This window comes from Colius striatus, chromosome 13 (assembly GCF_028858725.1).
Source record: "Colius striatus isolate bColStr4 chromosome 13, bColStr4.1.hap1, whole genome shotgun sequence".
NCBI lineage: Eukaryota > Metazoa > Chordata > Aves > Coliiformes > Coliidae > Colius > Colius striatus.
Window position 1 is genome coordinate 14,095,828 of NC_084771.1, and position 26,056 is coordinate 14,121,883.

Sequence of the window (26,056 nt, forward strand, 5' to 3'; positions counted from 1 at the left end):
TAAAGCTGCAAGGGCAGAGTTTTCAAGAGTGCTCTGCATCTAGAGCTACATCACGACTCAGAAATGAAATCACTCGATTCGGGTCAAGAGCTCTCACAAGAAACAAGTTCCTCCCTTCTATAAGCCTATTACAATTTGGTAGTTCAGTGATTTAATGTGACACCTCACCAGCAATGATAAATAGTTATATTTCCAGAGTTGAAGACTTTAGATGGGTTCTTATGAAACAGCTTGTTCTTAAACATGCAGCTGATTGAGAGATAATATTCATGCTTCCTTTCTAAAGCTGTATGCAACCCGAGATTACCATCAGGTTTTCAGTGCTGACAGCCACAGGCACTTGACTAGGTTTGCTTAATTCCTAACAAGTGCTGGTGAAATGGCTGTCTCTCATCTGCCCTCCTACCTGCTTCATTCTCTGTGTTTAGAAGAAAAACAATGGTAACTAAACCACCAGGCAGATGAAGCTCCCTTATCTTCAAGATTGAACACCACACAGTTTCCTAGCATGAGTCTCGTTGCTGTATGATGCAACCATCTGGTTTTTCCCAGAGGGGTTATCAATGCTGCAGGCAGGCGAAGAACTAAATAATCTGGTCGTGTGCCCACCTGAGCTGAGAGCTTGCTGGAAGCCTGCCCCGGTACAGTATGCTTCAATCACTTTCAGGATCTGAGCATCTTCCTCTAGTGCAGCAGTACCTGTAAAACATGGCAGGCAACAGCTACCACAAAAAGCAACGTGCTCTGGCTTCCTCTCCCCTTTGCTTCCAAGTCACTTAAGAGAAGAGAGTGTTGTTTCCTTGATTGACACCGTCTCTTGGACTTTGACTAATTCCCTTTTGAGGTACTTTACATTTTCTGCCCTTTGCAATGTCCTGTGGCACTGAGCACCGTGGCTGAATGATATGAAAACACACATACAACTGCTCATCTGGGCAAAACTCGGGGGAGACGCCTGGGGCTGGATGCAGGGAGCATCAGGAGGTGGGCAGGCAGAAACAGCCCTTCTAGGAGGAGTCTGGCACAGCTGCACCAGAGCAGGACTCAGAAAGGTGAAGGCTTTATTTCCAACCTTAGCTCAACTCTGTCTTCTCAAGGGAGACAGCCAGCCTTCAGACTGTACACCACAGCAGATCACCACTGGGTGACCACAGACCCCCAAGAAGTCTCCCAGGTGGACTTCAGAGAGCTGTCAGGACACCCCTCTTTGCAGGTGAACAGCCCTGCAGGGATAGGGTCTTTTTTATTCCCTGCTCCCCTATGGAAACTGTTCCAAGGCATGGCAAGGTAAGGCTTTGTCCCAGCTCTCGGATGAATTTTGATGATCATTGACACACAGTTTTAATGCAGCTTTTATGTACTTGGAAGTAGCTCTTTGGCTTTGTAACCAGAACAAAACCACTCACGAGGCCAGCACTCACGAGGACAGTGGCATGTCTAGCAGTCAGATGAGAGGGGACCTCTGAGGGGCTGGGCAGCAGTGTGCTCCCAGCAGCCTCCCGTGCTTCCTCACAACAGGAGGCTGCTCTCAGTGTCCCTTGGAGATGACTGAGCACACGCAAACCTCCAAAGAGAAGAGAAAAGCACAGCACTTACTTTTTCGAATAACAAACTCTTCATCGGATGGTTTTCTTTCAGTTTTCCTTTTTGGAAGGAATTTCTTCATTGTTTTGGGACTTTTGCTGGAATCCTACAGAGAAAGAGACTCTTGTGTTGAACCAGAACCAAAGGCAGCTCAAACAGCAGAGCAGTGCAGCTGAATGCAGCTATCCACGTTACGCACACCCCGGTAAGAGAACTGCAAAGCAGACAATGACAACGCTGGGGGAAAATTGTGCTTTTTGCCTTTCCCACGTGCTAGTTGTAGCCCACTGCTCCCTGGAACAGCAGTGGGAATTGCACCTGCAGGGCTGGGGCAGGACAAGCTCCTCTAGCAAATTCAACCCTCAGCTAAGATCTCTTAGCCAAAGAATTCAAACGCATTGATAACACTTTCCATCTGCTGACCAGCTCTGGGGTCTCTGCTTGGAAACCCTACAATGCTATTTATGTCGTTGACTTAATTTGACTTCTAATATAAACCAAATGACATTGTTTCTAAACTGAGAGTAAAAATTCCCCCCACACATACACAGAGAACAAACAAATGCACACAAAGTTAGTGTTTGCTATGACTCTATGAGTAAGAAACATAAGCTTTTATCTCCTTCACTGAGTTACAAGACTTGCTGATTTGGAGAGAATTAGTGTATTAGTAGGTTACATGCACTACAGACTTTAAGCAGGAGACAAGGCATGCCAGGAAGTACCATAATACTAAATCCTTAAGAATTGTCTCAAAATATACCTGCCAGTCACCAATATCTCTCACAATAACTCACTGATACAGCCAGGCAAAATTAGGGTCATGCAAGCACGAGAAGAATGAACAGGAACAAGCATTCCTTGCCACAATAAGCCAAAGAGATGTATCTACCCTTACCTTTAAGATATAAGACATCCTCTACAATGAATATGCAAAGAAAGAGAAGATGAGTGTGAGAGATTGATGATTTTATTGACCAAGTCCATTAAATCCACAATTCTAAAACACATTTAAAGGTTAGTCGTGTGATTAATGCGGTAACACCCTCCGTACTGGTTTTAGAGCACTACTGACATGCAAAGGAGCACAGTGCCATGCAAAACTGAAAACATTACGTGTCAAACGCACCGAGTGGGCATTAATGCACTCTGAACACATCACAAGAGAGAACATGCCTCCTCAGTTAGTAGTTGGTTTCTGTTGATTGTCTAAAACGGTGCCTAAAAATGCAGCAGCCCTTGGTGCCATCACTGCAGCTGCCCCGCGCGCCCGGCTCCCACCGAGCCCTGCACTCATTGTCAGTCCTGTGGCCTCCAACAGACAATGGGCAGCTCTGCCCACCTCCGTGACAAGGTCCCACCTCTGGGAAGGGCCCTGCACTCCTCATTGGAAACCTGAGTGTATCAGGCAGCAGGGCAGGAGCACCGCTGCTGTGAGGAAAGGCTGCAGAACCTGAGGCTGTTCAGCTTACAGAAGACAACGGGGGGATCTCATTAACACTTACTGGTATTTAAAAGGTTTATGTCAAGAGGATAGGGCAGCACTTTTCTGTTGTGTCCACCAACAGGACTAGGGGTAATGAACATAAGCTGGAACACAGGAGGTTCCACTTAAACACAAGAGAACAGTTCTCTGCTGCTGAGGTGAGGGAGCCCTGGCACAGGCTGCCCAGGGAGGGTGTGGAGTCTCCTTCTCTGGAGGTTTCCAAACCTGCCTGGACATGGTTCCTGTGCCAACTGATGGAGGGGAACCTGCTTTAGCAGGGGCTTGGGCTGGCTGAGCTCAGGAGGTCCCTTCCAATCCCACCAATCTGGGATTCTATGATTCTGTGATGCTACCGCCTTGCTCCGTGGCAGTACAGGGAGCTGCCTGCCCACCCCAGCGAGGGTCCCATCCTGGGACGCTCAGCACAGGGAACCACATGGCTCTCCTGAAGGCCTGTCCAGCAAAGAGCTGAATGCCAATGTTACAAGCCCCTGACCTAATGCAAAGCAGGCCACTTCAAAAAAAAAAAAAAAAGCACAAGTAGAAGAAATCATCTGCAAATGGGGTTTTTGCTTTGCTAACCTGAATCCGGACACACCACTTTACCCACAGCACCTGCTCTGTCATTTCAAATGATTACTGGAAACAGAACAGGAAAAATGACCCAATTTCAATGGAAATAACAAGAGTGCTGTACGGTACACACGCAGGTTCTGAGGTTTCCTGAGCACAGCTAGGTATGAGGAAATGCACAAGACTGTGCCATCCCATCCTACACTACTAGAAGCCAATTAAAATAACACTGGATGTCTGAAAATCTCCTATCTTTTAATCAAACTCTCCCACTCCCTTCCCTGCAAATAACCTTTGAAATCTGTATTCCTTCATTACACCTCACGATAGGAAGGTGACCTGCACCGAGCCGTCGGCGTCGCCTGCTTTGTGCCCTACTTTAAAATAAAAACCCGGTGAGACGGGAGTTCTGCTGAGTGACTGAGCACCCCAGAGATTGGGTCGAGGCAGATATAGATCTGTTGGGCCAACAACTGAAGTTAGTCGCCATTTGTCATGTCCATGAGTCCCTCCCTAGGCTAAGGCTGGACCTGCCCAGCTCCAGTGGACCCCTTGGCCTTTGAGTTTCCAGCAGCATGGCCAGCACAGCCCATTCCCATGCAAACTGCATTGCTGGTCCTTTGACAGCTCACACGGTACCATCTGGTCTGCAATAGCATTTGGCCCCTTGGGGCTCTGCCCTGCTCAGCCTCTGTGGCTAAAAACCTCTTGCCCAGTTTCCACACAGAGTGTAACTCCTGCTATGAACAAGGGCACAAGGGAGAAACTGCCAAGCAGTGTGGTATTAATGCCATCGCTCAACCTGTGGGTTTGGCCAACCTTATAAACACATATCAGCTTTGCACTTTCACATGGAAAAAATACTCCTCTGCTTCAAGGCTCTTCCTCTATTTTAACTCACCATGCAGGCGAGAAACAGCTTAGTCTACACTGGGGACTTGGGCCATGCAAAGATTAAGGGTCACTTCCAGTCTGCTTGGTGGCTTTTGAACAATTTCATTCCCAAACTGAAATGCATTGTTTTACGTATTTTAAGAAATCAATGTAACAAGATGCCATGAGGCTACCTGAAATGTGCCTGGAGCAGCAGATCCACAGCCCTCCCAGCTGCCCACATCTCCAGCCCTGAGTGCTGTGCTGGGGGGGGGATCCAAGCCCCCCTCCCCATCCCTGCTGCAGCCCGTGCAGCGATGCTCCCAGCGCTGCTGTACCAAGAACAGCGGCTGACTCAGAACCGGAGTGCTCACTCGGTAACAGGAACGTTGCTTGACTTACTGGTGAGTAATCCCAAAAGTTTAAGGTGAGGTAGGGAAGGACAGCACTGCAGTTGCAGTGGGGGGTGAGAATCGGAGCTGGGTTGTATTTTGGGTTTCCCCACACTGCCTCCTACCTCCCATGCTTGGGGTTTCTGCAGGGGAAGCGATCCTGGGTAAAGCACTCGTGGCTGGCAAAGGAGGGTCAAGACCCACAGCTCCTGCAGGGAGCCCTGCTCCAGTCACCAATACACAGGGTGGAAGACTGTAGAGATATCAAGAGGCCTTTTTCCTTTTGGTGCAGCATTGCTGCTCAATCCTGCAGCACTGAGCTGCTGCTACAGCTGGAGCCGGAACACATCTCAGCAAGGAGCTCAGCTCCCACCCACGGTTCAAACCAAGGCAGGAGGAGGAGAGGAGGCAGCTCCAGGGGACACAAGAAGCTGTGGGACACCTTGCTTTAGGACTGGTGGTATCCAACAGCCAACAGCAAACACCGAGCCTGTGAACACACATGCTCAAGCTCCACTGGCAGCACAAAGCCACTGCAGGACTGGGGCAAACCCTCTCAACATCCTCAGAAACTTAGAGCAGCTGTGCCCTCACTATGGGATAAGGATCTGGGCACGAGCATGAGGGATTGCCATGAAACCAGGGTCCTCTGCAGTTACCTCTTTGTAACTCAGCGCTGCCGATGGTCTGAGTGGAGGGGCAGGACGGAGGCAGCTCAGGCTCCAGGGCTTGAGGATTTTGGGGGGTTCCAGAGGCCCACGGATCTGGCCAGTTGAACTAAAAGTCTGAGAAAACAGACGAGAAAGACCATTAGTCACCAGACAATGTAGAGAAGCAGAGGGGGATGGACAAGAGCCCACTGTGAACTCGTTTGAGACACCTAGACTGCAAGGAGGGGCTGGGCCAATTTACCGAATGAGCGCTCCAGGACTGCGTCTTGGTGATGGTGTTGCACGTGCCTTTGGTCAGCCTCTGCAAGTGCTCAAGCCATTCCTGCAAGTCCTGGCTGGTGCTGCAGGACACGGTGATCTTCTCCGTCATGTTCCCTGTGGTTTCAAGAGGGTTAAACAACTGTCTTTAGCAAGAGACTCTTTAGCAGAGACCCGGGAGGAAGCACAGAACGAGCTCAACTCGGCACAGCTGCAAGCTGAGCTTCAGTTTGCAAAGTCCAATGGCTGCAAAAGGGACAGGGCAAGGATGTGACTGCCCATCCTGCTTTGGGCACCCAGTGCCAGTCAGCATGGGAGCTGCACAGAAACTCTTAGGGAACTGACAAGATGAATGAGTGAGGAATTATTTCATGTTAACGGTGGCAAACATATCATTAACAGGACCCTGACACCAGATATCACCTGCACAAACAGCTGCACTGCAGCCATAGAACCATGGAATTGTTTTGGTTGGAAAAGACCTTTAAGATCATGGAGTCCAACCCCTCACACTGCCAAGCCCATCACTACCCCACGGCCCTCAGCACCTCAGCTCCACGGCTTTGCAATAGCTCCAGGGACAGGGACTCCCCCACCTCCCTGGGCAGCCTGGGACAGGGGCTGACAACCCTCTCAGGGAAAAAGTTCTTCCTCAGCTCCAGTCTAAACTTCCCCTAGAGAAACTCTTGTCCTATCACTTGTTACTTGTGAGAAATGATTGACTCTCAGACAAGGCACTGAGCATGAAATGACTGCGTATAGCTACAAGTAATGAGATAAGCAAAAGCGGAAGATTAGGAGGAAAAGGTTCTCTGATGAGCAGAGCCAATAATTTGTTAATAAATGAGGCTCACCACTGCAAGGATGGATTCTGGGGGCAGACAGGGCACACACAGCAGTGCTACTGGGACAGATTTCTCCCACCTGGAACACCGTGGCCTCCAAAAGCAGCCCAGTGCCAGAGACAGAGCTCAAGGGCACTGGGAGGAGGTGACCTCAGCCAGGAGGGAGATGTTCATGAACTCAGAGCACACATGGTAAAAGAGGAAACAATGCAGTGGCTGGGGGCAGGTGGAGGACCAGTGCAGGATGGCCCCAGGCAGGGGCCTCACTGACCTGCAATTTCAAACACGTGCTCGTTCCCTTCAGCATCCTCCAGCTTTGTCAGCGTCATTCCCGTCAGCGGCAGCTTTCCCTGGGAGGAATGAGGAGGAGTCAGTGTCTCTGCCTGTTTCTGCTGATTCCCTTCTCATTGGGAATCACCATTAAAAACTAACTTGTGAAGGCTTCAGACTGCAGGAAGAGTCTCCTTTAATGTATGGATGTAGATTTCCCTGCACAACTAGGTCAAAGCCCGGAGAAGAGGCTCCCGTGACAACTGACTCATCCCCGGCTCATCTACCGCCCTTTCCCTTCACTGGGTGCAAACCCTTTTTACAGCCCAGTCAGGATCAACTTCCTCTGGTTTTTCTGACAGCCTTCTCCGTCTCTCTGTTTTGCATGCTGAACAGCCTGCTCACCTCACTCCTGCTGGTGGGTAAAATGGAAAAAACCAGCCAAATCCTTCCCCAAAATCCCAGTCATCTCCCTGGCCCATGAGAAAAGAAACGTCAGACATAAGAGCATCCTTTTCCTGGGGGGTATTGATGGTTTCAGGCAACTGGAGAAAAGCCAACTTCCCAACAGCTTGATGGCAGCCATTCAAATGGTAAAACACAAGAAATGAAGAGTTTTGAGGTGTCTCATGGAGTGAAAGTTTTGGGCTCTGTACAGTGGGCTTTAGAGCAGTGGAATATTTTCCAGAGACAGCACAACACCAAGCCCCAACCAGTAGGTCGTGTGGGGCAAAACCCCACAGCTGGGTCAGGACACCTTACACCATCCCCACTCTTGAGGATATTATGTAGGATGATATGCTGTGAGAGGGGTATTTTTCTCTAGTTTCACAGCATTCACATTTATCAAATGCTGTTTAACCCCCTGGCAGGACAAAGGCACCAAGTGTCCTGGTAGGCATGGTCACCCCGAGGCCTGGTTCCCAGCCTGGGGGCATTTGCATCACAAAGGAGAGGTTTAAGGAAGCAGAGAATTTGAATTTGATAAGAGCTATCTGATTTCCTCTTTCACAATTAACGCCTTGCAACTTCACATTAAGCATGCCTACCTGATAGATGAACCCACTCATCCGTGGGCTTGCAGACAGCATCAGCAAAACGTTTGAAAACAACAAGAAATATCGCTCTTCCTTCTCCTGTGGGGATAAGAACTGGGGTGAGGCCAGTTTGCAATGTATTCATCACAAGCACTTTCCTCCAGCAAACTGAACCTGTTGCAGCTGAATCTCAGCCTGACAGAGATCACCCCCAAACCAGTTATTTTGCCCTTTTTTCTCCCTTTGCAGCATCTCATTTCTGTACTGGTTTTTCTTGCATATGTTTTTGTCTGCACCCTGCTAAATCTCTTCCAACCATATCAGACTGCCTCAGAAGACCAAGATCTTCTGTCCCCCAGCATCTCAGATCTCACACAAGTCTGGGACTAGACTCTACAGGGCTTTGTTTTACAGGTATTCCCTCCCCAGGGGAAAGTTGCTACAGTAAGAAAGATAACACTTTCCCACTTGAAAAATAAAGCAGCATGCATGGCTTTAACACCACTGGTGAAGGTCTGTGGCAAGCACTGGTGTGATGCTTTAGGACCAGTAGCACAGGGATCCCTCCAGTTATTTCCAAAGCACAGTCAGCTCTGGAATGGGACGTCACAGAAGCCACCACACTGTGCACAGGACATGGCAAAATGCTTATGCTAATGCACACTTGAAAGTCACTCTTGTTTCTCAAAGTAAGTCAGAGGGGAGAAAGAGGGAAATTAATGTGCTGTATGACACGGAGATACTGCTTTTGCTTGAAAAGTGTCTCACCAAAGGCTTGAGGCTAAGCCCCCAGGGTGCCCAGCTCCAAAGATGTGCACAGCCCCATTGCACAGCTCTTCTCCAGGTAAAATTATTGCTTAGCATTTTTCGTCAGCACTTTGCTGGGCTGGAGTGAGAGTGGCTGCCTCCTTGCGTTGCTGAGCTCATGAGCAAGGGGATACTTGGACACAATTCTTTGGCCAGGAGAAGGACCACGGCACTCACCTCACTTCCCCCACACTGCACCATAACCTGGGACATGTAGATGATGTTCCCCATCGTTTTTATGTCCTCTCCCTCCCAGCGCTGGATGGATTCCGAAAGGATCTGCAGTTCAAGCTGTTTTCTCTTCCTTAGCTCCTGGCACTGCAACTGGGAAGGGCAGCAGGGTGTTCTGTCAGCCCAAGCGCAGGGTCCAACCCCAAACCACACCAAAACACAGAGGGTTTCACCAGCAATGCTCCCACAGCCCCGTGGGCTCAGGGTTGGTCACACTGAGGCACCAGGAAAGCCTCTACAGAGTTTGTTATAAAAAATCCGCCCCCCCCAGCGATTTATGAAGTCATGAAGACATTAAAACGTCAAAGAAATCATAAACTGCACCGAGAAAACTTTTCTTTCCAAACCAGTCCTGTCTCTGAGAGTGCAGGGTCACATTTTCCAAACCAACAGCCACAGAGTTAAACGTCTCCAACTCTGCTGCTGCACAGAGAGATTTTCCCGCTTTGCCCTAACAGCAATGAGAGCTATACTTGCAAAGCCCCCACAAATCAGATGGGTGAATATTTTCTAGCCAAAACTTGCAAAACCAAAAAAAGGATTTGGCATAACACTTTGGTGGTGCAGCACAGTAGCACAGAAAGCTTTTGAAGGTGCCATAATTGAGGCACCGATGCTCAGCAGCTCCAGGGAGCAGCCACTCCTTCAGCAGCTTTCAGCAAGCCAAGGACAACGCTGACTGAACAAAGACAGCCCTGCAAATCCAAGCAAAACTGGCTTTAACTGACCCCTCTGCCAACAGGGAAAATAGCTGCAAAGCCAAACCCAGGCTGTTATCACCAGCTGCTTGGTTTTTTCCAAATCCCTGTTTCTGATCTTTTCCTCCTTCCCAGCTCAGTTTCACATGAATTCTTTAACTACCCAGATCTTCAAAGAGAGAGACTGCATTGGGTCAAGCCTCAAAACTCACAAGGTTGAACCAAACTGCAGGGGCTTTCTCTGGTTTTGCAACTGTTATGTGCTTTGGCAGCTCCCCGAGTGCCTGACTCCAGTGGTCCCCGGATGCAAATCCATACAAAATCCACAGCAATCCACTACAGTCTGTGCAGAGGCATCACAGCAGCTATGAGATGCCTGCCCTCCTATCAGGAGCCTCCCTGGTCCCATCCAAGGGTTGTCTCTGCCCATCTAACCTTTAATCCACACTGAACCTCTTTAGTCATATTATAATTAAATTACTGAGTAATTTTAGTACAACTTCAAGTAAAGCCATCCATCCCTTACAAGCATCTCCAAAGATCAGTGGCACCTAGCAATTTAAGTGAATTACTCCCCTATTATCTGCTAGAACAACTGGACTGGGAGCTAAGTTTCTAAGTAAAGGCAACACGATCACCTTTTCCTGTTTTCTATGAACTTTCTCCTCCCCATCTTTTATCTGCACTGCTAAGCACTGAAAACTCGCATCTGCTGTGCTAAGGAAGGAAGTTGGACCACATCTGGAGTGGTTATAGTGAAAGGTGTTCAGTGGCTACGAAGTGAGAGGGACTAGGGAGCCTCTTCAATAACTGAAAGAAGCTTTGCTGGGTAAAACCTCTGAGCACGTGGAGGGAGGGCTTTTCCCCCTCTTTTTCATCTCAGTGCACCAGGACTTTGAGGGGTGCAGGTAACTCAGCTCACAGAAATAGGTTTGTTGTCTCTGACTCATCCCTTTGCTGCCACTCGCTCCACGGCACCTGGAGCCACAAATTACCTGCAGCGTGGTCAAAGCCTCCCGATGCCCGTGGGGAAAACCTCAACAAAACCAAGAGTGGCTCAATGGGCTCCTTCCTGCTGGCACCAGCACTTGAGTCAGAGACCCTTGTTAACCTTTCACAGCTCATCTCAACGAGCAATGAGTGGTCTAGTTTCAGGTGGCAAATTATTAGGGTATGGAGGCAAAAGGAGCTGAAAGGGACCTCGCTGCCACCAAAACCCACACGGCTTTTTGCAGGCAGAGAAGAAAGTCTGAGATCCTCTGTCTCTGCTGCTGAGACCACAGAGCCAGTGTGCAACTGCTGAAACATGCAGCCAGAGGGGCAGCTCTAGGCTTGAAACTTGAAATTAAGATTCTTTATAACCCATCTATTCCATTCCAAAAGATCTTTTTATTTCTTTCCCCTAATGAGGAGACAAATGTCAGGCTTGACTCACTCTGTGTGAAATGCAGCCCTGAAATGGAGCACTCTATTTTAAGAATTGCCACCTACCACGAGGGACTTGAAGGATGCGATGGCTTTCAAAACCTCTTCATGATCTGCATGCGCCTCCTAGTGAAGGGAGAGAAAAAACCCTCAGCCATCATCACCATAGTCATCATCATCACTAGCAGCAGCACCCAATGCCCTAGCACACCCAGGCCTTTCGAGCTTGCAGGAGGGTACAGGCACCATGGGCCCCAAGTGCCCCAGGACCCTTCCTCACCACCTCACCTCACCAAACCAGTGTGACATGGTTTAGAGCAGCTGTGCGATTCACTGATACCAATTTAATGAGTGTCAAGTGGCCAGAGCAAGACCAGGTAGGATGTCACTCAGAGCATATACACCTTGCAAAGAAAATCAGTCAAAGCAGGTGGAGGTGCAGGGGGGATTTCTGTGTCAGCTTCAGGAAGGAAACTCCCATTGGCATGCAAGGTATTCCAGCCATCCTCTGTCAAAGGTGTCATTTCCATGGGCACCAGGGGTAGCTCCACCTCTGGGCTTAAGCAAGGGGATGTCTGCGGGGAGAGCTCTTGAGCCAGGGACGGGAAGGCAGGATGCTGCCTGTTACCTCTAACTGCAACTGCAGGCTAGTACCCTCCTAGCACCTTCTCCTGGATCCAGGGCCCTACATCATAAGCTCCTCACCATCCAGTTCTCATGCCAAGCAAATCCTAAGGTGTCTATGTTGTGATGGAGCTGTCCCTGACGCTGTCAGAGGCTGCCTGGCACAAAAGCTGCCCTGAGCATATGTGCCCCATCTCCAGCTGCACAGCAGTGCCTGGAATGCTGTGGCACACATCCACCCTGCACAGATCACATTGCATACATCCATATGCTTCCCAAGGCATCACAGCTTAAACCTCAACCCTACTGATTCATGCAACAAAACTCCCACACTCAGCTCAGTTTCTAAGAGAAATGGGTGACGTGTGTGTCCCCAAATCCACTGCTGACCCCCACTCAGCATCCAGGGGTTCTGTGGGACAGCCGAGCCCAGCTCCCTCCCTGCAGCTCAGCTAAGCCAGCTCACAGCAGGGCAGCTCAGGTCTGGAGTGCAGGCTCTTATGCCCTCTCCTATGCAGACAAAAAGCCTGGCTCAGGCACAGAGGTTTTAATCCTCTGTCTGAGATGCGGATTGGAATGATCATGGTGTGCTGAGTAATTAACTGGTAATTAATACCGGAAGAGAGAAAAAGCAAACACAGTTAAAAATAGACTATTACTTCTGTTTTCTTGCCCTCCCTGTACCACCTCTGAGGTTTGCATCCCCATGGCTGGAGTGCACTAGAGGCAAACAGCAGAGCTCCAACACGTCTATGGTCCCTGGGGACAGAAATGTCCTAAAGCTGCTCTGCCACTCTCTGAGGAAGTGTCTGTCCCCTCGCTGCTCTCCCTGCTCCCAGGCACTCGTTCCTCCACCCCCATGTCCACACTGGCTGCCAGATCCACATCTGCCTGTGCGTGGGGATGTGCCTGTGAGCTGCAGAAGCAAGTGGCCAGACGTAGGAATCTCATAAAAAAATGAAAACACTGATTTATTTCCTGCTGTGCAAATAAATACCAGCTGTAGCCTGACCCTGAACTCTGCTTTTACTTGTGCTGAAAACAGTCTGTCTTTGAGGAGAAGCTGAGGAGAGGGGCAGGCAGCGCCTTCCCACAGCATCCCCCAGACTCCTCCATTGCTTTCCTACTTTTAATCCAAAGGGTAGGTAAGATCCCACAGAGGTGACACATCTTTGGTGGGGTGGAAAGTACTTTGAGCAAAGGGGTGCTCAAATATGACAGGGCAGAGGTGCCTCTGGCAGCTCAGGGGGCAGCTCTTGCAGCATCCAGGGGCACAGCCTCACATCCCACCTACCTCCATGTGCCGCTCGAGCTCCTGCAGCAGTGTCACGTACTTATCCAGCCTCAGGAAGGGTTTGCTGAGGCTCGTGGTTAAGATGAGAATGCCCGGGTTGGCCGCACCCTGGCTCTCCATGAACTTCTCCAGCTCATCACTATAAATAGAGACAACAACAACAAAGAGGAGGGCTCGCCACTGCTGAGGGCTGTGCTTTGCTGCCTCCCACGCTCTCCTGACAGCAGGGGCTCTGCTCTGAGCTGTGTGTTTCTAAAGGCAGCTCAGCCTCCCCTCCTAGCACCACACACCCAACCCAGCAGGGCAGGTGGGGAGCTGGGAGCTCCCAGCCAAGCTAGACCCTGGGGATGTGGGGGAGAATGCAGCGTGGTGATGGGTGTGCACAGCCTCTGGGGTGCCTCAGCCCTTTGGCACGGTGAGGTGGCACAGGGACAGGCATTTGGAGGACAGCGTGGGCTGGAGGTGCCACAGCAACGTGCCAGGACTCTAATCACAGCTGCCATGCAGCCCTGTGTACGGCCCTATGGAAAGCACGGCTCCTGCGTGCCAGCACATTCACCAAAGCTCATCCTTTGGCTGTTTGAAGAGAAAGGGTGAGACTGAGGAACCACATGACCATTTACAGGAGCAAAAGGTTTTTGTCAGGCTGAGTTAAGGGTGGATTTCAGCAGGGAAGTAAACGTATTGTGAGTTCCTGTTATAGAATGGGAAGACTTCAACGGTCTGGCTGGGGTCTTGGCTTCCCCATCACTGCAGGGAGGACAGCTAAACTGCTTTAGGGCTGACATAGCTCAGGCCTTTTGGCTTGGCACACTCTTTAGTATTACATTACACAATTTCAAGTGCCTACTTGAGTGGGACATGTTGAAGGAAGATGTTACTACTGCAATCTACCAATGACCCTGCAAATCAGCCATTTGGTTGAACAGCAACTTAACTAATGAACTGAGTAACTGTGGGGGACGTAACAACCACCCTCCTTTTGCCACAGTGTGCCTCAGGGGAACACACTCCCATCTGTGAGTGCATGAGTACTTCAGCAGTGGGTCCAAAGCAGCACCTGGGGTCTTTAGCAAGCAGCAATCATAGGAGATGTGCAAGGGATGTGGTTGCCCCTGTTTTACCCAAGGTAAGAGTCCTGTATGTGCAGACATGAGAGGCTACAGTGAAGGGCCCAATGTCCCAGCAGTTTCCCAGCAGCAGGATCTCATGTCATCCCATTACCCTATTGTCAAAATGCAAGTCAAAAGCCATGCCAGGCCAACTACTACTAACAAAAAGCAATCTTGATAGGGGGGATTTCAGTCTGAACCTGCTGCTCCATCACTCACCTGTGTTGTGTGAGGACATTGACAGCAGACGGGTGGTTGGCACAGTAGGTCAGATACAGGGAGCGGAACTGGGGCATCAGGTTCATGAAACAGCCTCCCACACGCTGCTGGTTCTCAGGGAGCCTATGGACACCAACATACCAGCCACAGCATTAAACCTCTTGATCTGCACCTTACAGCTACAGCCCTCTCAGGTACCTGCCCAAGAACATGCCCAGGTCACCGCACAACCACAGCGCTGAGCAAAATGCCTGCAGCTGCCACTCAGGGAGGAGGAACAAAGAGGTGCTCACATGAGGCTGGCTTTCTCTGGCACAGACAGTGGGTACCACAATCCATCACCAGCCTGGGACAAGGTGTGACCTACCAGTCCTGCCCCACCAGCAGAGCTGCAGTGGCAAGGCTGTAGCCCACTGTGGCTGATGAGGATGTGCTAGGAAGAACTGGGTGCAACAGTGGGTATGAGAGAGGAGATGGAGAGAGAAGCCACAGCCTGAAGATATTTCCAACATTTAGTCTTTTCTCTCCTCATCTCTTTTCAGCCCTTCCAAAGGAGAGGCTTGGGCTAAGCTGAACACGTCTGCCAGACTCCCTGCAGGAAATTATCATCTCTAGTAATTTGCTCTTTGCTCCCTGGCAATCTCCATCTTCGTGCCTGACAGATCTCCCAGTCTGCATGTGTCTGCATCTTGGTCTAGGTACACTTTCATGACACGTCTAGTGCCACTCTCATTCAGCACATGTCTTAACAACAGAAATGTCAGAGCTTCTTCCACCTTCTCTCCCGCCAAAGCACTACCTGCTGCCTCTCTTCAATCCTGTTATTGTCTTCTATATTTAACAAGTCTAAGACAGCAGACAGGAGGAATATGTCTTTCTATTATTTCTAGCCGCAGTTTAATATCTTAACAACTTCAGTGCTATGACACCAGCTTACTTTGCAACTTCTTCCAAGGCTTGGTTCAGTGTTTGCTGAAAGGCAGAGATTTCCTCCACGTTTCCCAGCAATGACGCGATGTCCACGGCGCTGAGCCTACGAGGCAAAGCACCAATTAGCATCAGAGATGTTGCTCTCAGGAGCACCCTCATGGCATTTGTGAGTGACCCTTCCACAAAGACCCATGAATTCCTCTTTCCCCAGATACACCAATGGACATGGGGAAACACGAGATCCATGATCTGTGAGCTATAGACCACAGCCTCTAGGAGAAGATGTCTGCTGTCAAGGATTACCTTAATTGGATTTTAATCACTTAATCACATTAATCTTCTCAGATGATTAGCTGTCTAACAGACACAGACAGATGAGATTTCAGCCAGGGGTGGGGAAGGAGATGCATGTGCAGACAGACAGCTTTGCATTCAGGGATCCCTGCTGTGGGTTTCCCTACAGGAGGGTCCTATGGAGTGGCTCCTCGGGTAGGAGTTGCTTTGTTCCTTGACTGAGGTTGGACCTTTCCCAGCCAAAGCTAACATGTCTGCTTCTGTCACCCTCAGAGTCACTCTCGTATCACCCTCATTTAGGCCATGTACTGCCCACGAGGCTGAGAGCATGAGAAATTTTCACATCTGAAAAGAGCCCACATGAAGATCTGGGGAAAGGAGAGATTTAAATGCAAAGGCCTCTAGACACCACTCTCTCATCTCTCTGGACTGGATGATGTCTAAACATCTGCCTTCCACCTGCAATGCCCCGGGGCTGCCCCATCCCCCCCCCAGAGGATCCTGTTCCCAAACACAGCTGCATGGACAGGGTCACCATTTGGAAGACATGACTGTAAAGCTGAAGCAATAAGCAGGAGGTGAAGTTAACTGCACTGGGTAAAAGCATTGATAGGTATCTGCAGCCAGGCACCAGCACACTGCCTGGGCAAGGACAGGATGGCATGTGCTGCCTCTGCACCACACTGGCCAGCACGGGTGGGAAACACCTGGGTTTATTTCTCCAGGGAAGCCCTGACACAGCCCCTCAGTCACCTTAGTGCTGCTCAGGCTGCGAGGGATGGCAGCACCTTCTTCCCCAGCACGGAGCTTCCTAATGCCACAGCTGCAGGGATGGAGAGACAGGGGAGTGACTTCTTGCTGAGCAGTATTTTGGGTTGAGAGAGGCAATCTAACCACAGAGAGCATGTGTTGGCATGCGTGAAATGAAGAGATGACCAGCAGATGCCACATGGGGCTGAGAAGTCACAGCAAGGCCAGTTGCAAGAAGAGAAGCCATGCAAGGCATACCACCAGGGAACACGCATGCTGGGGCAGCACAGATGAGCCTGCAGATGGGATTGATAGCCAGGCCTCGACCAGCTGGAAATGCCCATCTCTAAAACAGCCCAGTGCCTGCATGACCACTGGGGAATAGGAAAGAGCAGAAACGTTTCTCTCTGGTTCACAGAGAAGCTGTGAAGCTTTACAAGAGGAGCAGTTAAGTCCCTAAACATTCAAAAGCGCGAAAGTAATGAGCTGTGGTTGATTTTACAGGGTTTTCTCCACCTCAGTTGCCCTTATATCTTACTTATCATAAGACTGGAGGGGTCTTAAGTAAGTTCCCAGAAGTGACTGTAGTTCCTTCGCATAATCTCGTTCTGTTTCCAGAATATTTTGCAACACCTAGGGTGAGAGACAGAGCACTGAGTAGATCTTTGAACTAGCAACTAGTCAAAGGAACATGACATCAGCTTCCAAGTGTGGAAAAGCATGGAAGTGTTTTTTAAGTCCACAGATAACATTTCTTAATGCAGAACCCAGAATGCTCGGGAAAGCCCTGGGGAGTGGCCCCAACTTGGGGATTTTACTTTGCAAACTGGGGGAGACCTGGAAAGCAGGTGTTAAGGGCTGCTCCTTCTTCAATGGCAAAACATGGAGACAACGACAGTTTCGACCTGAGTTTAGTGTTTGACCCCTGATAGGCTCATGCCTAACCCTGCATGCATAACTGGCTGCCAAGGGATGCAAACAGACCACGTGTCCATGCATCCTGGGAACTCCATTTGCACCAAGGCAGGCAATGATTCCAGTGCACCAGCGGCCAGACCAAGGCTGGCTCCTGCAGCAGCTCAAGCCAGGGCACAGCTCATTTGCCACTCCAAGGTCGTGTCAAGGGTTTGGTCTGGGTTTGGCAGTGGCACAGGGCAGGCAGCTCAGGTGGAACATCTCCAGCCAAATCCAAGAAAGGGATCACGGATCAGAGCCTTAATTTGGCTTGCTTCACACCGTGACATTATCTTTCCATCTTTTTCAACGGGAACTAGCCTGCAGTCAGTGGCAAGGACTGGACCAGACACATCGTGCCTATCCCCCAACACTGCTCTCAAAGCTCCCACTTCTGCTACTTTAGCTCAGATGCCTACTTCAAGTTTCTCCTTTGACATCTTTGCAGCGACTTCCATTTGTAGTTTATTGTCTCGATGGCTTTGGATCAAGGAAATGACAACAGCTGCATTTAAATACAGAGTCATATCCCCAATCCTTACAAATTGTTTCAGTGATTTCTAAGGAGACAGTTCAGAAGATTTATACATGCTACTCTTAAAATGTATGATCAGCGCTTTAAAACTTACCACAGGGTAATAATTCTTTGTCAGCTGAGCGCTTTCAAGTCCTTTTAATGCTTTGGGAGAGAGTGGTTTATCTGCACACAAAAAATACATCAATAAATTACAGTGCAGGGCTCTCATCATTCCAGCAGGAAAAGTCACTACCGCACCATGTCCAGTAAACGTAACTTCATCCCAGTGAACATGAAACTTCAGCTGCAGAGTTTGCTTGCCTGCTTCAGAAAAACTAGGAGCAGACCCAAGGCATGCATGACACTGGAGGCAGCCGAGCCAGTCACACCAGAATCACTGCACAGCCTCTGCCAACTAACTTAGAGGTCTGCTCTGAAATCCCTGGCAACAACCCAGTGTCTGGAATGGTTTGGAGCTACAGTGTAGCTTCACCCAGCCCACAAAATATGTGTTTTAAAATCGGGTGTCTATCAGAAATGCTCGACGCAGCGTTTTGCTCCAGGTGATTCACAAGGCACCTGAAGCCAACACCAATTGATACGCTGAACCCTGATCCCTGTAGTCATTTGGGATGCAAAACCCTTCTCTGAACAAAGGTAGAATTAAACAAAAAGCTCCCACAAACCTGGAAGCCAATTCCCATCTTCTGCATTTGCTAAACCCCTGCAGATGCCTCCAGCACGGCACACACATGCACACACACACACACAGAAGTTCCTGCTCCATTCTCCTTCCCTGGAGAAGCCCCCTCCCCATCAGCAGCTCTTTGCCAGCTCTTCCAGCACTGTTACCCCTCCAGACTGGGAGGGTGACAGGGACAGGTCAGCAGTACAAGGTTGTGCCACTGCCCAGGCCATGCTCTGCACCTTGTACCCAAAAGCCCTGTGCCGTGGTGAGCAGCCAGGCTCTGCTTTCTCCCTGCAGTCGTTCACAGAAGGCAATTACTTTCACACCAATAGCAGTGGAGAAGCTAGAAATTGATAAATTTAGCCCCTGGAAACGGCAGCTTGACGTATTGTCTAATTATTGCCCTCACAGAGTATCCTGTCACTTCCAGCTGGGAGTTCTGTGTCTCATTTAAAGACTCAGAAGAGCTTTGCTGCACGCAGCTAGTTATTTCCACCCAAAGGGCACACTTAGGAAGCAGTGGAGGTACAGAAACTGCTGAAAAACAAGTGACTTCATTTACAGTGACAAGTCTCACAGTTTGGAGGTGAGGACAGGGCTGCTGCTTGGCTCAAAGCAGAGGCTGCAGCCTCCCTGGGGCAGGAGAGAGTTAGCTGGTGGTCCCTGCATCCATCATTCGCAATATGACCACATGTCCTGAGCAAGCAGAGACATAGGGAATGAATCCTCCTCCTATAGGAAATGGGTGCTGGAGGGAGGATCTGCAGGGAAGAGCTCTGCAGCTAAAAAAAATCTGACATACTCCTGCATCAAGATCAATGGGACACTTGTCCTTCGCTTCAATGAGGTGCTGTTACCTCCTGCAGCTCCCATCTGGTTTTCCCCATAGGACTGAAGCTTGATCTCCTTTTTTTAAAACACTTCTCCCCTCATTGACTTAATTAGTGATTCCTAGGCTGTGCCAGACAAGCCTTCCATCTCTGCTGCAATGTCCTGCTCCAGCTCAGACATGGTTTCCCAGAGGGAAACAGTGGGAGATGAAACATCCTAACAATGATTTTTTCATTTAAAATTAAATAAAAATTGGCCTAATTCTGAGCACTCCCTCATTAATTTTGCTCTTCCCTCCATTGCTTGCAAGTGTGGGACTGAGGGTGTCTAACAGGGGTTGTACATTTTGCAGCCATTTTGCAGCCCACTGCTGGTGTCTCACAATATCTGAAGCCAGGGCTGATCCTGAGCCATAAAATCAGCACCCAGTACTCAACAGGTCTCTAAGGTAAGCCCTCAAGGCATATTAAGGAAATAAAAGTTGGATTTTGCAAGAAAACCCAAGTTTATTGTCATACAAAGGCCTCAGAAGCACAAGGGAGTGAGCTGCCTGACTGGATATGTAATGCTACGGGGCAGTTAGCCAGAGGCATGCTTCATATCATCATCACCCCCTCATCTGGTTAAAACCACATCACACAACATGTTAAGGACACTCGAAACAAAGCTCAGTCAAGGCAGAGGTCATCAGATGGATCATCCCCTCCCTCTTCCTTTCTCGATACCACAGCAGAAGATGTGTCTGGAGGAAAATGTACTTTATGCAATCAGCCATCACTAGGGACAAAACCCAGGGCCCGTTCCCTGGAGCCACACAGTTATTGTTGGTTTCCTCCCTGTGATCAACCATGAGTATCCATTCCACCACTGCCAGAAAGGGCAGCATCAACACGAACACACTGCCTGCCTCAGGTCTCTAGTAGAAAGCTGATTCTGTGCTCAGACACTGGAAGCACCTGGCAGCTCCCCAGGGCAAAGAGGACCTGTGCAGCCATCTCTGGCTTCATCCCTGCTCGGGCTCAGGGAGAAAGAGGAATGCACGATGTGCTGGGGAAGAGGGCAAAGCAGCTCTCAAACCACTCATGCAGAAGACCAAGGTTGATTCTTCTGGCCTCATTCTTGTTTCCATTAGCCCTGCTGCTTTAAGGACATAAATGGTCCTTAATGAACAGCAGCAATTTCCCAAAGGCACATGCATCTACGCTGCATTACACTGCTGCTGTTCAGTCAGCCCCAGAAAGCAATTTGCTTACCAGTGGATTTGATTTCTCTGACGTAGTTGCTTGGGAACCAGCCTGTTTTTCCATTCAAGGTTCCTTCCCACCAGCCCCCTTCTTCAACCCGGGTGACATAAATAATGTCTCCTTTGTTAACGGAGAGTTCATCCTCATTGGTCTGTTTAAAATTGAACCTGGCCTTTACCACCAGCTGGTGACTGCCATTCTCAGTCATCTCCTAAGGAAAGAAACATGGAAAAACATCAGTAAATTGTCCAAGAAAGCAGAAGCTGCTAGGACAAGCTATTGTTGTTCTTTGTTGTGACAGCTGTTTTTGCATCATTGCTCTTTATAACAGCAACAACATCTTGCACTCCTGCCAGAGGACCACAAGGTCCCTCCCAAGCATTAACTTAAGTCTCACAGCACAATGGACAGTACATAAGAATCACTCTTCTCATGTCATAGAGAGGAGCACCACGGTTTGGAGAAGCCAAAAGACCCCCCTCCTCTACCCCCAGAGCCATCCACCCCTCAATGAGACATTAAACAGATCATACCACAGGCTTGGACTGCCTCCGTACCAGCCCCGCTGACTGTGAAGCTGTGCCGTTGGAGTCGGTGTGGGCACCTCCTGCCGCAGAGCTAAGGGACAATGGATGTGCACATGGCCCTTGTGACGGCTGATCTGCTGAGGCAAAAACACCACCTGAGTTCTACCCAACTCTCTGCCATCCCTCTGCATCACAGCAAAGAGTAAAACCCATGAGGAAAACAAGAACAAGGCACAAGAGTTACACAAAGAGTATCACAGCAAGATAGCAAGTGCTCTGCATTTCCAGTACGGGTACTCCTGATGAGGATGTTTTTGTCGGGCTGGATTAACTCTTCCAGGATGGAGGAAGCTGAATTGCAGCCACACACTCCAATGCAAGTTTTGGGGTTTTTTAAATCCCTGTTAAACTGTAGAAAACCAGAACAAGCCTCAGCCCAGTGCTGCCCAGCTGGGAACACTTCTGGGACCTGTGTAAGCCCTGTTGAAGGTGTTTCAAAGTTTAGCTCCCGAGTGAGAGTCCTGAGGTCACCTCTGTAGCTGCAGCATGGGCTTCCCTGCCAAAAGGGGAAGAATACTGAACAGCTGCTCAAAACAATTGCTTCTCTATTTAGATAAGTCCTTCTGGGTTCATTATAGAGCTGAAAGAGGCTAGGCACAATTTTGATTACTGTTCATGGACTGCTGCCACTAGCTATCTGAGAGAGGGATTCAGACTGTGCTGAGGAAGGACAGGAGTGTCACCCCCAGGAGACTGGCAGCCCACAGAAAGGCTCAGACCATCCCCATCACCAAGAGCCATCCCAGCTCCTGCAGAGCCTGGCAGCCCTAGAACCTTCCTTAGATGCTGCAGGGCTGGTAAAAATGGGAGAGTCAACCCACCAAGCAATTCTCAGTACTCCTCTGCTGCTATACCTCATACCATACTGTGGGACAACACTCAGATCACTTCCTTTCTATGTGCCATGGTGCTCCAGTGAAGCAACAGCTGACATTAGCATGCCAGTAAATTGTGAAGTACTTTTGAGATTTGCCTTGTAGCTTCTTGATAGATTTGAGAACATTTCTGTATCCCAGAGCTGCTGTTTTCCACCTGTGGTATGGACCTAGCATGCCCACGGATCACAAAAGGAGGACAGAGAAGAGCAGTTTGCAGCCTGCAGACATCACTTTGCTGGACATGCAAGTTCCCTGGATAACGTTTGGAGATCTTCTTTGAAAATGCTGCAAGAGGAGAGAGTGATCAAGCTGCCAAGCACTCACAGGAATCAGAAGCCACAAACTCCCAGACTGCTGTTCCCCATTCTCCTCCAGTCTGAATGTCAACGTGGAAAAATCATTCCAAAGGGGAAGTTTGCTGGGAGTTACAGGAACTCAGCTGGGCTTTTATTCTCCTCAGAGGATCTTTTTTGTTTCAATAGGAAACCACCTCATCCTTAGATTGGATCTGGAGCAACACAAACCGTGAGCTCCTGGAGAAGAGATTTGCTTTGTTTTTCTCCGAGGCTTTGCACAGCGGGGACCAGGTCTGCAACTAGGACTTCCAGGCACTGCTGCCTTACAAACCATCAGCCACACCATACCCAGCCACCACTGTGCCCAGTCCACACTCCAGTGATGGACAACTATTCACAGTCAATCTCCTGTGCTGTCAGTGAGTCACTTTTCTCTCGTTGACTCAACTCCCCGACTGCATAGTGAATTCCCAGCTCCCTGGGCTACAGCAACAGCAAAACCCCAACGCATGGAAAACCCACTTTGCCAACACAGAGTGGGTTTGCAGCTCTGAAGCATCCTGATATTTGAGCAGGAGCTGTTTCAGCTGCTCACAGGCCAGGAGGGGTGGCTGACTGCCAGCAGGAGATGTTCTTCCCCTGACTCCTTCTAGAAAGGGAGGGCACAAACCGCCAGCCCAGAGCTCTCTGCTTGTTCAAGCCATCAGCAACAGCCCCACGGAAATGACTTGGTTACTGCAGATTTTATGCTTCTCCCTGCCCCTCCCAATCTTCCAAAGCTTTTATAAATATCTGCAGCAACCTAGAAACAAATGTAAAACTGACTTTGACAGTTTGGCAGAGAAGAGTATCATTTACATTGCATCATGACAGCGTCCTATTTTATGCCTGGTCCAGCATGGAACACTGCTGCCATATGTTGCTTAAACTATGGTTAAAAAAGCTGGGTTTTCTGCTCACATTCCTACACTATTTTTGGCAGATGAGCCTCGTCTGATCCAGCACAGCTGGCTTTCCTCCCCTGACCCCTCTTTCAGATAAAAGCATCAAGCTCTGTATTGCTGCTCTTTGATGGACAGCTGCTGAACCCTGAATCTACTGCTACAAATGATGCCTCTAGCAATTTGCATAACGAGATCTATGAAGACACAAGGATTTGGACTTCAAATGGATGCTCAGAAACACATTCCCATAGCCATTTCCTTATCTGTCACCCAATTCCCATTGCTCCAGTAAAGGTGTTGGGATGCAGCAGCTCTGTGGGGGCCAGAACCCAGGCCATAGGAGCTACACAGCTGGTACCAGGCATGTCCTGATGCCCCATCCAGCCTCTGGTGAGACAGACAAACCAGACTATCTGCAGTGGCAGTTCGTAGGACACAGGCTCCTGTTTCTCAGGAACTCGGCCAAGCCACAAAAAAGCAAATATTTTAGACATGTATTTATTTTACCCTGTACTTTTCCCAAGGGCGCTCTCTGCCTGAGCAGCTAATTATATCGCAGGCGCTGTGCTTTTTAACATTTAAGCAGAGAAAGCATATGTTGAAGCAGATGTTTGCCATGAAACCAAGAGGATCCCAACTTCCCCATGGCCCTGTCAGGAGTGTGTGACAGAAACTATTCCCCAGCAAAGCCACATCCCAAGCCTTGCCCTTCCATTGCACAGGTGAGCCGGGACACAGGTGGCTGCAAGAAGAGAGCTGGGGCTGTAAATAAGGGGATTGCTGTGACAACAGCGCTGTGGCCTCGTCACTCCATCATACGCACCCCATCACACCCCTCTGGTCCAGCCACAGACCAGCACAGGCACAGGAAAGTTTGTCACTCATCCTGTTTTCAAAATTAAGCAGCTCACATCAATCATTTGCAAAGGCTGCTCCCAAGCTAGACAACCTGCATTTTATGCCCCTCATCATATCAACCTCCAAGAGCTTTCTACGCGGGGTCACTCTCATTTAATGGGGTGGCAAGAGGCTGTAAGGAGATGTGCTGAGGCTGACTCAACTTTTCCTGAGTTCTAGTGAGTGAGCTGATGGCAAGGCTGAATGCTGGCTGCAGAAAGGCAGTTCAAGAACCTAAGAACCTGCACTTCTTCACAGCAGCGTTACACAGACACACACACGTGCTATTATATGCTACTATTATACATTATCTTTATTTCTGCTCTACACTACTTCATTATTTCTGTGCTGTTTATAAAATACATCCATGATAATTTAGACAACAGTTCACATAATGTTTACATATTGTATATAGATATGTGTGATTTCATAAAGCCTGGCATCAGAATAGAATAGAAAAGAGTGAAAAGGGAGGACAGGATTCAGTCCCAGCAATGAGGCTGTTCAGTGAACTGAGCAGCATTTGTGATAGAACAAGTGAACCCAAAAGCAAAAATTCAGTTGAAAGAGAAGTGAAACAACCAAAAAAAACCCCATTGTAGACCCAATCTAGGCAAAACGCTGGTGATGGACTTTGGTGGGTGTGCAGGACTCTCTGTGCAAATCCACTTGTATGACAGGGGGTCATAAACACTTTCCACCCTGCAAACTCTTCCCAGCTCCATCCAGACCCACTCCTCTTGCCCTCAGAAAAGAGACCCTACTCATTTCACCCCTTCCCTGAGCACCACGGCTGTCATTGTCCTCCCCATTGAACCTCCTTCACTGAACTTCTTTCACAGCCTGTGTGAGCAAGTATCAGTTTAAAGCAGACTGGGGGAAAAAGCTACATTTCTGGGATGGAAACAAGGGCACTGCTTTGCTTTGCTTCAGCAGTCTACTCCTGCACCCCAGGGAGGTTTGACTCCCAAATCCAGGAGCCTATTCCACGGACTCAGGGAAAGGAGAGAAAGAGAGAAACATCAATACAATTGATTGAGCATCTGTCAACAGCGTTTGTTTGGACATCCAGTAAAGATATTATGCAGATGGATCTGTTCTTCTCTTTGGCTTTAAAAATGCACCTGGTATTTGCATTTTGGGAGGTGGATGCTCATTTACATCAAGGCTCCTTTATGGTGACCTAATTTGACATCCCTTATTACTGGCAAAACTGAGCAGAGGTCCTTTAATGTAAGGCAATAATAATCAAGCCCTGCAAAGTGCAGGCAGCAACTCTGGAACACTACATTTAAACCTAGAGTCGGGAAAGGTGTGACATGTTGATCCCACCATCCAGCATTGGTGCTGGCAGTACAATTTGCCAAGCCTCCAGAAATCAGCACAAACTAGGAAAGACCAAAAAAAAACCCCGACCTTGCGAGATAGAATTTGAGAAGATGACAGAAAAAAACCCTCCTTTTTTCTTACCTTCAGTAGCTTTATTTACAGCTGTTAATGTACTCAGGACCTTGGAGAACTGTTCTCCGGTGTACAAATCATGTGGCTCAAACACCTGCGAAGGAGGAACTTGGTCAGTTGAGCCCAAAACATCTCACTCTGGCAGCCTGAGCAGCCCACGCAGAGGGTGACAGTGAGGATTAAGGAGCCCGCATGTCTCTGTAGGGGAAGGGTGTTTGTTCAGGGCTGACAAGTCCTGTTGCCTTTATAGCAAGTGAATTCCTGGGGCAGGCAGTGTGGGAAGGGCAGAGGGACCCGGCAGCAATGGGAGCGAAACCCTGGGGAGAAGGAAGGCAGAAGTCGGTGCTGTCTGCAGAGCAGGGGCTCCTCTGAAATCGTGGAGAAGG

General features: G+C 49.2%; 1 protein-coding gene across 4 annotated transcripts in view; it reads right to left on the bottom strand.

The window, feature by feature from the left end:
- Positions 1 to 26,056, bottom strand: part of ARHGEF6 (Rac/Cdc42 guanine nucleotide exchange factor 6) — a 39,164-nt gene that overhangs the window by 4,128 nt on the left and 8,980 nt on the right. For 2 of the 4 annotated variants that reach the window (XM_062006532.1, XM_062006535.1), the window contains 17 exons: positions 25,680 to 25,764; positions 21,141 to 21,271; positions 20,617 to 20,818; positions 17,957 to 18,027; positions 16,912 to 17,006; positions 15,337 to 15,432; positions 14,400 to 14,522; positions 13,069 to 13,207; positions 11,217 to 11,276; positions 8,974 to 9,120; positions 8,002 to 8,088; positions 6,954 to 7,032; positions 5,821 to 5,954; positions 5,568 to 5,693; positions 2,483 to 2,503; positions 1,597 to 1,690; positions 610 to 699 (listed from right to left, as the gene is read on the bottom strand). In XM_062006532.1, coding sequence (XP_061862516.1) covers positions 610 to 699; positions 1,597 to 1,690; positions 2,483 to 2,503; positions 5,568 to 5,693; positions 5,821 to 5,954; positions 6,954 to 7,032; positions 8,002 to 8,088; positions 8,974 to 9,120; positions 11,217 to 11,276; positions 13,069 to 13,207; positions 14,400 to 14,522; positions 15,337 to 15,432; positions 16,912 to 17,006; positions 17,957 to 18,027; positions 20,617 to 20,818; positions 21,141 to 21,271; positions 25,680 to 25,764 — 1,780 coding nt within the window. The remainder of the gene's footprint in view (positions 1 to 609; positions 700 to 1,596; positions 1,691 to 2,482; positions 2,504 to 5,567; positions 5,694 to 5,820; positions 5,955 to 6,953; positions 7,033 to 8,001; positions 8,089 to 8,973; positions 9,121 to 11,216; positions 11,277 to 13,068; positions 13,208 to 14,399; positions 14,523 to 15,336; positions 15,433 to 16,911; positions 17,007 to 17,956; positions 18,028 to 20,616; positions 20,819 to 21,140; positions 21,272 to 25,679; positions 25,765 to 26,056) is intronic. The other 2 variants (XM_062006533.1, XM_062006534.1) reach the window with 2 other exon arrangements.